The following is a 12,234-nucleotide window of genomic DNA, read 5'->3' on the forward strand; positions in this document are numbered from 1 at the left end:
GACTTTCAGTCAAGATAGATTCAGTCAGAGGAGAGGTAGAGCGATAAGGAGAGAGACACAGATAGAAAGTAGTGAGCCAACCAGAACTGACAGAGGGGCTGTAAACTGTAGATTGATTCTACCTGCTATGTAAGTTTCTTTATGTATTTAATGTACAACCAGACATGTGGCCATACAGTACACACACACATTAAACCAGTAATGTATTGAATTTGATTGCTTCCCCTATGAAGCTGATAATTGGTACTTTTAGGAGCACTTGCACTTTTTTGTTTATTAGTCTAAGCATCCAATCAGCCATTGGTCAAGCAGTAGTGCAAGGAATGATACGGGTTAAAAACCTTTAGTTTAGTTCACACATCAGAAAAACAAAAAAGTTTACTCAATGAAGATACATCACTATATTTCTTATAGTGCAATAACTGGACACATTTCAGCTAATAGTGTCATAGTCCCTGTGGCTCAATAAGGCTACAGGTATTCATGACTGTTTTTCTTCTCTCTCGCTATCTCCACTGTCTCCTCCTCGCCTGGGCGGAGCTCACTGTGGGTTTCCGTTTTTGGCCAACACACCTGGAAGCAGGTACTCACCTGTGGCTCGTTATACTGCTAAAAGACGTGGGTGTCATGCTGGGAGGGAGCGCTGCCGCCCAAGAAGGAGACATTATAGACCATCTCTCCCTTCTTTAATCACTGGAAGTGTAAGATCGCTGACCAATAAGATGGATGAGCTCACATCACTAACCTAGTCACAGAGGGACTACCGGCAATGTAGCATCATGATCCTAACGGAGTCCTGGCTAACACCGCTAACTCCGGACACGAGCATAACGCTACCTGGATTCCAGCTGCTCCGGGTGGACTGCACGCGAGAGAGCGGTAAGAGGAAAGGAGGGGGACTGGCAGTGTTTGTGAATGACAGATGGTGTAAACCCGAGCACATCACTGTGAAAGAACAACTCTGCAGCCATTAGCATGCGTGAGTACTACCTGCCCAGGGAATTCTCGCATGTTATCGCGATGCCCCCCTCGGCCAACGTAGATGCAGCCTGTGACTCTCTCCACTCTGTGGTCAGCAGACTGCCATCCCAATGTCTGAGAGCCCTTCTCCTAATATCAGGGGAGTTTAATCATGTCTCACTGAATTCCACACTGCCCACCTTCACCCAGTATGTGACATGCCCAATCAGAGACAATAAAACACTGGACTTACTGTACGCCAATGCAGAAGAGGCATACAGTTCATCACCTCTACCTCCCCTGGGCAGATCTGATCACAACCTGGTGCACCTTGTCCCTGTGTATGAGCCCTTAGTGTGCAGGGACCCACCAGACACCCGCACAGCGCAGAGCTGGTTGGAGGAGGGCGACGAGGCTCTTAAAGATTGTTTTGAGTCTACTGTGTGGGAGGCGATCTGTGACAACCACGGAGAGGACATCGACAGCCAGCAGTACGGACTATATTAACTTTTGTGTGGATAACACCACACCCACCAGGACTGTACAGTGTTTCTCTAACAATAAACCGTGGATTACCCCAGAAATTAAAGCTGTCCTCAAGCAGAAGAAGAGGGCCTTCAAATCGAGAGACAAGGAGGAGCTGAAAAGGGTGCAGAGAGAGCTGAGAAGAATGATAAGGAATGGGAAGGACAGCTACAGGCAAAAAATGGAGAACCAGCTTCAATAAAACAACGCTGGCAAAGTCTGGAGAGGCCTCAGAACCATCTCAGGCCACAAAGTTCAGAACTCTCTGCCTGGGAGGGATGTGAGGTGGGTAAATGATCTGAGTCATTTGTTTAACAGATTTGATTCATCCATGAGGCAGTCTCCAACATCGGCTGCAGACTCACCCACCCCCACTGCTGCTGTTCCACCTCTGACACCTCAGACACTTCACACCTCCTCTACTCACTCTGCTCACCACTCCACACCCCCAACAACAGCATCCAACACACATTTAACACAAGGCTCCAGGCTGTCTCTCTCAACCACCCAGGTTAGGAGGGAACTGAGGAGGATTAAAGCCAGGAAGGCAGCGGTCCTTCACATTCTGTATATAGTCACTCAGTGTTTTTTAAATAAACCATCTTTGCACTTTTCCTCAAATCTGCGCTTGAGTCCGTTCAGTCAACCTTGGCAATAAGCCATATTTTGCACTAAAACAAGGCAAACAGCCAGGACAATATGAAATCCAGATGACTTCCGAGCACTAACAAACAAAAAGAACTCGAATTGCGTCACGGAACGCATCCATGAATGACCCACCCCAAAATGTAGTTCATAAAAAATAATTTAACAAAGAATCATGGCCAAAAACTCAATATAATAATCTACAGATATGTGTCGATTCGTAGGGAGCTTGTAGATGCAGAGAAGGCGGACGGACCTGAGCAGCATCCACAGTTACGCCTCGCCGGCTTAAAAGCTGAACTAGATCCTGCAGTGTTGTTGTTGGTATGTGTTTGGCTGACAGCTGAAAAGTTGCAACTGTGTGTGTGGTAAAAAAGAATGCATGGAAATGTGGATCAATCTGCCGTGTCAGCATTACAGTGTGCGCCCCATCCTGGGTATTATTGTACACAGTTCTAATGTGCAATGTATCCTGAAAACAGAAAAAGAGGAGGTTAAAGAGACCCCTAAATAGTTTTTTGTCTTTCTATTGTGATCTTGGTCTCAGAATTCTTACATCCTCTAATATAGGTTTTGTTTTTGTGTCGAAAAGAAAGAAAGAAACAGGTCTCGTTAAACTGATCCAATACAGGTTAAAACTGAACTGAGAGGAAAGGTTTACTCATTAAGTATTAAACAGGCAGATGTACATACATACTAATAAGGACTGTGTATACTGTCAGTTATGGTTGATATGATCGTGGGACGTGTTATGATCACTTTGCAGCTGCTACTTTGTTCAGAGACAGTGGAGACTGAGTTGAGTCTGTTAGAAGAGCTGCTCAGAGTTTTTTTTTTCATCTGTGCTAAGCACACATAGGTCACATGATGCTGGTGGTAAATTACCTTCACATTATTTCACTGCACTCAAGAGTACAGGTCACACCTAACTTCACAAACTCACTTCACTGCTCTCAGCTAAGGTGACACGTGCACAGCCTTTAGTCTGCAATCTTTTTTTTACATTTTAAGATCTGAAATTAGACGTCAAAACCACATCAGGGTAAAGCTTCACAATTAGATACATTTGATCTACTAAACCTCACTTGCATTATCATGGCCAAGCCAGTCATGAACTCTCAAGTCACTGTGCATTTATAGAGCTACTAGTTTAATATATCATAATATATCATTAACTTTAGCATCACTGCAAAGGTAACTCCTAATAAAATACTAAGTTAACTTTTGGATATAAAGGTACTGTCATGAACTGGTGGAAATATGAGAATGGGACCCAAGAGCAGACTCAATACATGAGTTGAAGGTAGGATGGAGGCTTGGCAGGAGCACTGAAAGACTTGGAGGGTCCCTACAAAGCAGGTTGCAAGCAAGAATGAAAGATGAGGAGTGTGACTTTAAGTACACAGAGTGGAAGCTGACTGACTTGAAGTAAGCAGCCAAAAAGAGGATTGAACTGGAGCAATGATGTCAGCATGTGTGAAAGTGGAGGTGAGATAAAGAATAAACCAGCAGCCAAACACCGAGAAAGCAAACGAGTGATTACAGAGGTTAGTTATTGAAATTACACTTAGACTTCATGTCTGTAGACAAATGTGAAGTAAACAGTCTGCACCAAAACCAGCAACTGAATAATGAGTGTGATAAATATTGAATACTACAGCAAAGAATATTTAATACTGTATAAATTTACTGACATGTCTCTTGTAAACAGCCTTTTGTAAAAACTTTACTTGAAAAATGGTATCAAGCTGGATTTTAATGATACCCAGTTTGTCTTGCTCAGTGTCAGTTTGCACTCGTGCTCCTAAAAGCACCGTCACTGTCAGTCTGACTAAACATGTAAAAGCACAGCCCGCCTCTTTACGTACAGATCGCTTTTACTGAAGCACAGTTCAGTAGGTAAAATAGTAGTGTTGTGTGTCACAATGATAAACATGAAACTAGTTTTACTCTACACCTTCAGTAAGTACATTTATCACTTTTTTTACATTTACTTCTATACAGTAATCCAGCAGGACTGAACCTTACGTACATGTCATTAATGCTCGCTGTTTGTTCCAGGTTGGATCTCTGTCTTAGCCTTCGAGTTTCACTCTGTGGAGGTTCAGCCTGGTGAAGAAGTCACGCTGCAGTGCTCCAACCTTAGCAGTTATCCTGTTCACCTATTCTGGTTCAGAAGTACCAACAGACCCAACGCTAGCTGGATCTCATCTATGTACAGCCCTGAGGGCAATGTGACTTTCTATGAAGGATTTCAAAATGTCAAATTCAACATGACATCCAACATCTCTGTGCTATTTCTTGAGATCAAACAAGTGGATTCATCTGACTCTGGGCTGTATTTCTGTGGCCAGCCCAGTTCTGAAAAGTCCATAGTTTATGGTGCAACAAATTTAAAGGTTCATGGTAAGATTGTTTTTATTTTTTCTCTATTGATTCATTTAAGGCAATTAAAACGTGTACTATCTTTATTACCAGTCAAAAAACTACAGATACTCTTATTTATTATTCCTGTTATTTATTCTTATTAAGTAATGTAATTTAGTTTTCGTTCTTGTAGAAGGGAGATCACAAAATCCATCCACTATGATCCTGGGCAGTTTAACTGTTTTCCTTCTACTGGTCATCACTGGTCTGATTGTCAAGATCAGGAAATTTCATACAGGTATTTATTTGCTTAAACTTAAACTAAACATGAAAAGGTTTTTAGTGAATAACTAACAGATGTAGCTTTTCTATTAAATAGCTCAAGATGATGGACAGAATCCACAACGCAGTGAGGTAATCTGTTTAAACCGTAGATTCAGATCGATTGATTTATATATTGTCTGATTCAATCATTCATCTGTTAACATCCACCAGTCACCAGCAATCAGTCTTGAATTAGGTTTGAGTTATGTTGCTGAAAATGTACATTTTTATAAACTAAGACATCCACACATCAGCCTAGACTCTAGACAGATTGCTTCTGACCTAGTGGATGTTAAGAGATAAATAAATAATGTGCAAGATTAGTGACTTTGAACATTTTCATTACAGAATGTGGACTCTGGTGCCATGAACTATGCAGCACTGAGTTTCCCTCTGAGAGCAAAAATCAGAAGGTCTGCACCACAGAGAGAGCTGGAGCCAAATGTTGTGTACACTGCTACGAGATAGACTCACAGGAAAAGCAACACAAACTCTCTCACACATTTTGTTGTTACTTGATAAAAATAGTGTGACTGATGGTTGATGGGGGACGAGCTAGTGAGGACTTTGATGTATAGCTTAGATTGTCTTGTAGTGAAAGTGAGTGAAGCTCTGCTGTACTGTAATAGTAACACAGATGTAGTTTACCTTGTTTGACATGAAGAGACAGCAGCTGTGGTCTGACAGTCAATGAAAATCTCATCTCATCTCTGAGGCTTATTTTACAGACATTGTTGCTGGTAAAAGACCTGCAGCTTTTTACAAGTATGTGAGGCCAGACTCTGCAGCAACCAAACAACCAAAGTCATAATCTAGAAAGCCGATGCAAAGTCTTGCCACTGTGACATCCACCTGTCACAGCTACAGACTCTTCTCTGGGCAGTTAAAGCTCTAAATAAATAAACTTGAATCTAGTACATAAATGCATGTATATAATCACACATAAAATCTCATTGAAGCTGAAGCAACAGACTTGCAGGTTGTAATAAAACAGACGTCACCAAAATGTGTTTGAGTTTTTTTCTGGTTTGCTCACAACTTATGTGTAAAACTGAACTGAACTACCAGTCTATCAACAGATATAATATCTTTACTGATGAGTTGTGGCTAATCTTCTGGCTCTTGTAAACTCCATGTAGTTATTTGTGTGTTATTTTTTTAATAGCTTCCGAAAACTGGAATTTTCAGATTAACTTTGCCATCAAAGCTAGCCTTTTTGCCATGAAAGCCTTTTCAATTGAGATGGTATGAGTGTGAGCAGTGAGTCCAGCCTGGGTGATCCAGTCATCCCGGACAACGGTGACATGAGGGCAGGCAGATGAAGCGAGACGGCAAAAAGAGCATGAAACTGTGACTTGGGATGCACATCAATGACCAGCGTCCAGGTAAGTGAGAGTGCATCCAGGTTGGAGAATTGGAGATCCATGAAAAGACTAAAACACAAGGTAAGCATAAACTAGAAGATGAAGAGATGATGAGATAGCCTTTATTTGTCAGTTGCAGGTCTTTTGCCCACAACCGAGATGACAGACCTTGCCGATCTTACATACAATACACAAACATCACATTGGGGAGACAGGTCAGGCTAGGTAGCGAGGAAAAAAACATTGAAATGTGTAACACAAAAGGATAATACAGGAATGCACAGATATCAACACACCATAGCACAATAAACACAGACAGCAACATGGGAAAGAGTTCCAGTGTGTACATCTGATCTGGGACCGCTGCAATCTTTTGACTGCGCCTCCAGCTGACCCGATGTCCACATCAGAGGGGAGGTAAGCGTTGGAGGTGGCGTTGGAGGGTGATGCGTCAGTGAGTGCTTATCAGTATATGTATGTGTGTGTGTGTGTGTCCATAGTTCAGCTGAGACAGTGTCCTTCGCCCTGCCAGGCTAAGTAAACAGTCTTCCAGCCAACCCAGGTGGCCTTGCATGGAATGGGAAGGAACAGACTCAACACAGTCGTTATCAGGGTGTTTTGTTCAGCTCCGGCCTTGAGCCCACAGCTGGCGCCGAAGGGGTAGCCGGATTATGATGGTAATTTTTCTTTGCGACGACTCATTAGAATTTCAAAGCTGTTCTTTAACACTCTGACACTGGTCTCTCAATTTCCTGTTGGAGAACCGCGAGCTTCCCAGTGATGGTATCAAACTTGCTGGTGTTTTCATTCTTTTGCCCAAACAGCCGATTCTGAGAACTCACAACTGCAGTGAGCTGTTCCGCGATGCAATCCAACTTTCGCTCAAGGGTGTTATTTTGAGCAGGCCTAAGTTGAAGCACTAAGGTGGATTAGCAGACAAACTTGCCAAGACACATCTTATTTCACAGTTGTGTGCGCTGGTCTTAAGTGCAGCCACCAGGTGTGGACAACAGGTGAGATGATGAGGGCTCCGCCCAGAGGTGGAGACCACAGCTCTGTGGAGAAAAACTGCCACTCACCCGGACCATGACAATGGTGTCCTGGTCCTAAAAGCACAGATGAGAGTTTAGCCCAACTATAGCTAACTAGGATCTCTTCACCTAACAACATACTTTTCCTCCAAAGAGATGACTTTCCATTTATCTAAAGCCAAACTGGCAAACTGTGATTTGATTGCCAGGCCTCCATCCCTGACTGCTTTCCATTCCACATGGCACTCAATACAATATCGTATCCACTTTGTTGACTCACAAAAGTGTGGGCCCATGTCACTCTTTTCAGGCTGCATCCAGATATGTGTTTGCCTTTGAGCTCAGCATCAAAAACAGCAAAGCAGCATTCCCAGGTCAGTGATTAAAATCAGTGTCAAAGCTGCTGTTCTGCAGCAAAAGCACAGGGTTACAGCAATACTCATTCAAAAAAGGACTTTTTTTACTCCAAGCAAATCTTTTTCCAACCTGTTATGTAAAGCCAAAGAGCTCAAAAAAGAAAACAGTTCAATAGTTTGTGGATGAAGGAACATGAAAGCAACCATGGTTAAGAACAATTTGAATTGCTTAGTATGAGTACAGCTGTAATGTTTGCCAAAGAGGCACAAAAGTGGCTTAAGACTGTCAAACTTAGTCACAGGGTGAGTCAGATGGTCTGCAGGGGGGAGGAGAGTTGAGTGAGATACATGTGCATATCACACTACAGAAAGATGCAGCACAGTGACAACACGAGGTCATAGAGCTTTAAAGAACAGAGTAAAGACTTTGTAAAAACCAACATAGAAAGTCTGTCTCTTTGCTGATGCGGTGAAATGAGCGATAAAGGATCATTGAAAAAAAGACGAATCAGTAAAACAATGTCAGTGTTTTCCTTTCTTTTCTTTTTTCTAAAGTCATGTAGTCAAGTTTTAGGATAAAATGCACAAACGTGATTTAATTTAACTGTTAATTTTGTTTAACAGTAACTGTAAGAGTGAAATACAAAGGCCGCAGCTTTCTTTCCTGACCATCATGAACGTGCTACAGATTGTGCCCCTCCACCCATCATCTTCTGCCGTGGTGACAAAACGGTGCATCAGCTTTTTATCAGAGGTGGCAGTGTAGACACCTGGATAACAGATGTAGTTATCACAGGTCGAGTGCCCTCACCAAGTGAACTCTGCATTTCCTGCTGGCTAATACCAACAGGTTTAGAGATTAGGACTTTTTACACAAAGACCTGATCCAGACTTCCTGTATTGGGGTGCTGGTTCACAGATTGGCACTCTTAAACAGAAAGTTGGCAGAGCGGGTGAAATATGTGCTTTCACTGACACCAAATAAAGTCAATGCTAGAACTATCTGAAATGAAATGTGAAGCCTAAAGTTAAGGTTCACAGGGGTTACTGTTAAAGACAGAGACTTCTTTAATTTAGCCATGTTTAACATTAATTTACTACATTTAATATCAACACTAATGTATACACATTACGAAAATACACTCACTTTCTACTGTGTAGATATACCTGTTAAGCTACTTGTAAGCCAACATGGCATGCATGGCACATGGCTGCCACCAGATATAGGCATATAGTCAAGGTCAAGGCAACCTTTTGAAGTTTAAAGGGGAGGGAAGGTGATTTAGATGACTTTGAATATGGCATGGTTGTTGGTGCCAGACAAGGCTGGTCAATGTATTTCAGAATTTGCTTATATATAACTAAATAACCAAACCTTTCAGTCAAGATAGAGTCAGTCAGAGGAGAGGTAGAGCGATAAGGAGAGAGACACAGATAGAAAGTATTGAGCCAACCAGAACTGACAGAAGGACTGTAAACTGTAAATTGATTCTACCTGCTATGTAAGTTTCTTTATGTATTTAATGTACAACCAGACATGTGGACATACAGTACACACACACATTAAACTAGTAATGTATTGAATTTGATTGCTTCCCCCATGAAACTGATAATTGGTATTTTTAGGAGCACTTGCACTTTTTTGCTTATTAGTCTAAGCATACAGTCAGCCATTGGTCAAGCAGTAGTGCAAGGAATGATACGGGTTAAAAATCTTTAGTTTAGTTCACACTTTAGTTCAGTGTGTGAATGTGTGTGTGAATGGGTGGATGACTGGTTGTGTAAAGCGCTTTGGGGTCCTTAGGGACTAGAAAAGCGCTATACAAATACAGGCTATTTACCATTTTAAATCAGAAAAAAGAGAAAACAAAAAAGTTTACTCTATGAAGACACATCACTATATTTCTTATAGTGCAATAAATGGACACATTTCAGCTATAAGTGTCATGGTCCCTGTGTCTGCCCGGCCAGCTCAAAAAGGCTACAGCTATTTGTTATTCTTCTCTCTCGCTCTCTCTGCTGTCTCATCCTCACCTGGGCGGAGCTCACTGTGGGCTTCCGTTTTTGGCCAACACACCTGGAAGCAGGTACTCACCTGTGGCTCTTTACGCTGCTACTCCCGGCAACATTTTAAGGCAAGGGCTTAAAAAGTTGTACTACTCACGTTAGTGTAGCCCAGCTCAAACCCACTCTTGTGTTTCCATGTGATATTCCTGGTCCTGATTTCTCATCTGTTCTGTATATAGATTTCCAGGTCACATCCAGGATTCTCATCCCTGGATTTCCTGAGTGTAAGTGAAGTTGCAAGAGATGAGTGGCGTGACCGAAGAGGAGTGTGGGAGCATATCGGAGAGTGTGTGTGGAATTCTCTTCACCATACCCTGTGGAACCCTGAACCCCTGAACTCCCTTCACGTTCTGCATATGGTCACCAGTGTTGGTCAAGTTACTTGAACAAAGTAATCAGTAACTAATTACTGATTACTTCCCCCAAAAAGTAATCCCGTTACTTTACTGATTACTTATTTTCAAAAGTAATTGATTCTTAGTTACTTTTTACAAACACGATTTACAACCTGAATAGGCAATAAAGCGATAGATCTTTCAGCCCAATTCTACTTTTTCTGCATAATCCATCACACAAAATGTAATCAAATGGAAAAAGTCTCTTTTTAAAACTTGTTTTATTAGTTTTAATCTTTTAACTTTATGCATCAAGCAAAAATTTAATTACATGCAACATTCACTGACTGGAAGAAATTAGTTTAACATTTAAACCTATTTTTCTGCACATTCCAGCACATAAAATAAAATATTTTTTGTCTTTACACTCAGTCTTTCAAACAAATGCAAGTAAAACACAGCAGAACATAAATAAAATCAAAGACTCAACGGTCCTGTTGCTCTATTTTCACCTGTATAGTAGGTTGATGTTTGCCCTGGTGCAGGTGTGCCGCAGCGGTCAGTGGAAGAATCCGCAAGTTTGTCTGTAAATTTCCCTGGTAGCGCACTCGGTGCTTGCTCGGAAATTATGGTGTTTTTTGCTGTAAAAAGAAGTTTTCTTCCCATGCAGTGAACAGCGGACGCTAATGTTTTCGTCACTTTTTACGGAATTAAACTCAAAGTAAGGTCAGTACTTCCACGCTTTAAACGCTGCACGCTCATACTCTCTCCCGCACTCAATATATGATCCATTGTTGCTCTGCACACAGCTGTTGCCACGAATGTCGCACTCGCTTACATCACTGTCATGAGACACTCGCAAAAATATCACGGTTTTAGTAACGCAGTAATGCAGCGTTCCTACGGGAAAGTAACAGTAATCTAATTACCTTTTTTGCAATAGTAATCCCTTACTTTACTCGATACTTGAAAAAAGTAATCGAATTACAGTAATGCGTTACTTGTACTTGTGACACGTTACTGCCCATCTCTGATGGTCACTCTGTGTTTTGTAAATAAACCATCTTTGCACTTTTCCTCAAGTCTGCACCCGATTCTGTTCAGTCAACCTTGACAATAAGCCGTCTTCAGCAGAAATCAAGGCAAATAGCAATATGAAGACAAGATGACTGTTTGTGACTTCAGAGCACAAACAAACAAAAAGAAATTGAAAGCATCCGTGAATGACCCACCTCAAAATGTAGCTCTTAAAAAATAAATAAAATGAATTTAAGAAAGAATCATGGCCAAAAACTCATATATAATGATCTACATATTATTATATATGAAGATCTACATACACATTAATGAGGACTGTGTATACTGTCAGTTAGGGTTGATCTGATCATGGAACTTGTTATGGTAACTCTGCAACTGCTACTTTGTTCAGAGACAGTGGAGACTGAGTTGAGTTGGTTAGAAGAGCTGCTCACAGTGTTTTTTTCCATCTGTGCTAAGCACACATACAGTAGGCCAGGTCACATGATGCTGGTGGTTCACTGCACTCCAGATTACTGGTCACACTTAACTTCACAAACTCGCTTAACTGCTCTCAGCTATAGTAAAGTGACACTTGTACAACCTTTAGTCTGCTATTGTTTTTTTTGTTTGTTTGTTTTTTTACATTTTAAGATGTGAAATTAAATGTGAAAACCACACCATGTGAAAGTGTCACAATTAGATACATTTGAATCTACTACTCTCAAGTCACTGTGCATTTATAGAGATACTGGTTTAATGTATCATTAACTTTAGCATCACTGCACAGGTAACTCCTAATAAAATACTAAGTTAACGTTTTGGATATTAAGGTACTGTCATGAACTGGTGGAAATATGAGAATGGGACCCAAGAGCAGACTCACTACACGAGTTGAATTATTGACAAGGTTTATTTACAAAATGTGAACTGGGACAAGAACATGCCTAGAAACTGAAACGTAAACAGGGGACCTAGAGCTGAGGAAGATCAAGGGCGGAGAAACACTTAAACACAGGGAGCACACGGAGAGCCAAGGAATGAGGAGCTCTGCATCAGAGTAGAGGGAGGTTACTGGGCAGGAAGGTAAGTGAATGATTAGCCGTGGGTTGTGCTTCCTTGCATATTGGAGATGGTGAGTCCTGAGGGAGGTGAGAGTGCCCAGTGGGGTGAGAACAATGAAGGAGGATATCCAGTCCCAGAGGATGGTCTGGACACCTCTGGCACACCCTGAAAAATCTCA

At 41.5% G+C, this 12,234-nt stretch overlaps 1 protein-coding gene and 1 pseudogene across 2 annotated transcripts; both read left to right on the top strand.

The window, feature by feature from the left end:
- Positions 1-1,020: 1,020 nt before the first annotated feature.
- LOC146580619 (uncharacterized) lies at positions 1,021-2,695 on the top strand (annotated as a pseudogene).
- A 1,315-nt stretch (positions 2,696-4,010) lies between these two features.
- On the top strand, positions 4,011-5,289 carry LOC146580620 (T-cell surface glycoprotein CD8 beta chain-like). 2 transcript variants are annotated; one of them, XM_085269646.1, is made up of 5 exons: positions 4,011-4,092; positions 4,192-4,536; positions 4,691-4,795; positions 4,877-4,911; positions 5,170-5,289. In XM_085269646.1, exons 1-5 carry the CDS (start codon positions 4,056-4,058, stop codon positions 5,287-5,289), a joined length of 642 nt encoding a protein of 213 aa, XP_085125772.1. In that variant the 5' UTR covers positions 4,011-4,055. The 2 variants fall into 2 exon arrangements, with proteins under 2 accessions (XP_085125772.1, XP_085125771.1); XM_085269645.1 differs by having other exon boundaries at positions 4,056-4,092; positions 4,676-4,795.
- The last annotated feature ends 6,945 nt before the right edge of the window (positions 5,290-12,234 follow it).

This window comes from Mchenga conophoros, linkage group LG3 (assembly GCF_057382185.1).
Source record: "Mchenga conophoros isolate Kocher_MC1m ecotype Shallow Benthic linkage group LG3, M_conophoros_male_GT1.1, whole genome shotgun sequence".
Lineage (NCBI taxonomy): Eukaryota > Metazoa > Chordata > Actinopteri > Cichliformes > Cichlidae > Mchenga > Mchenga conophoros.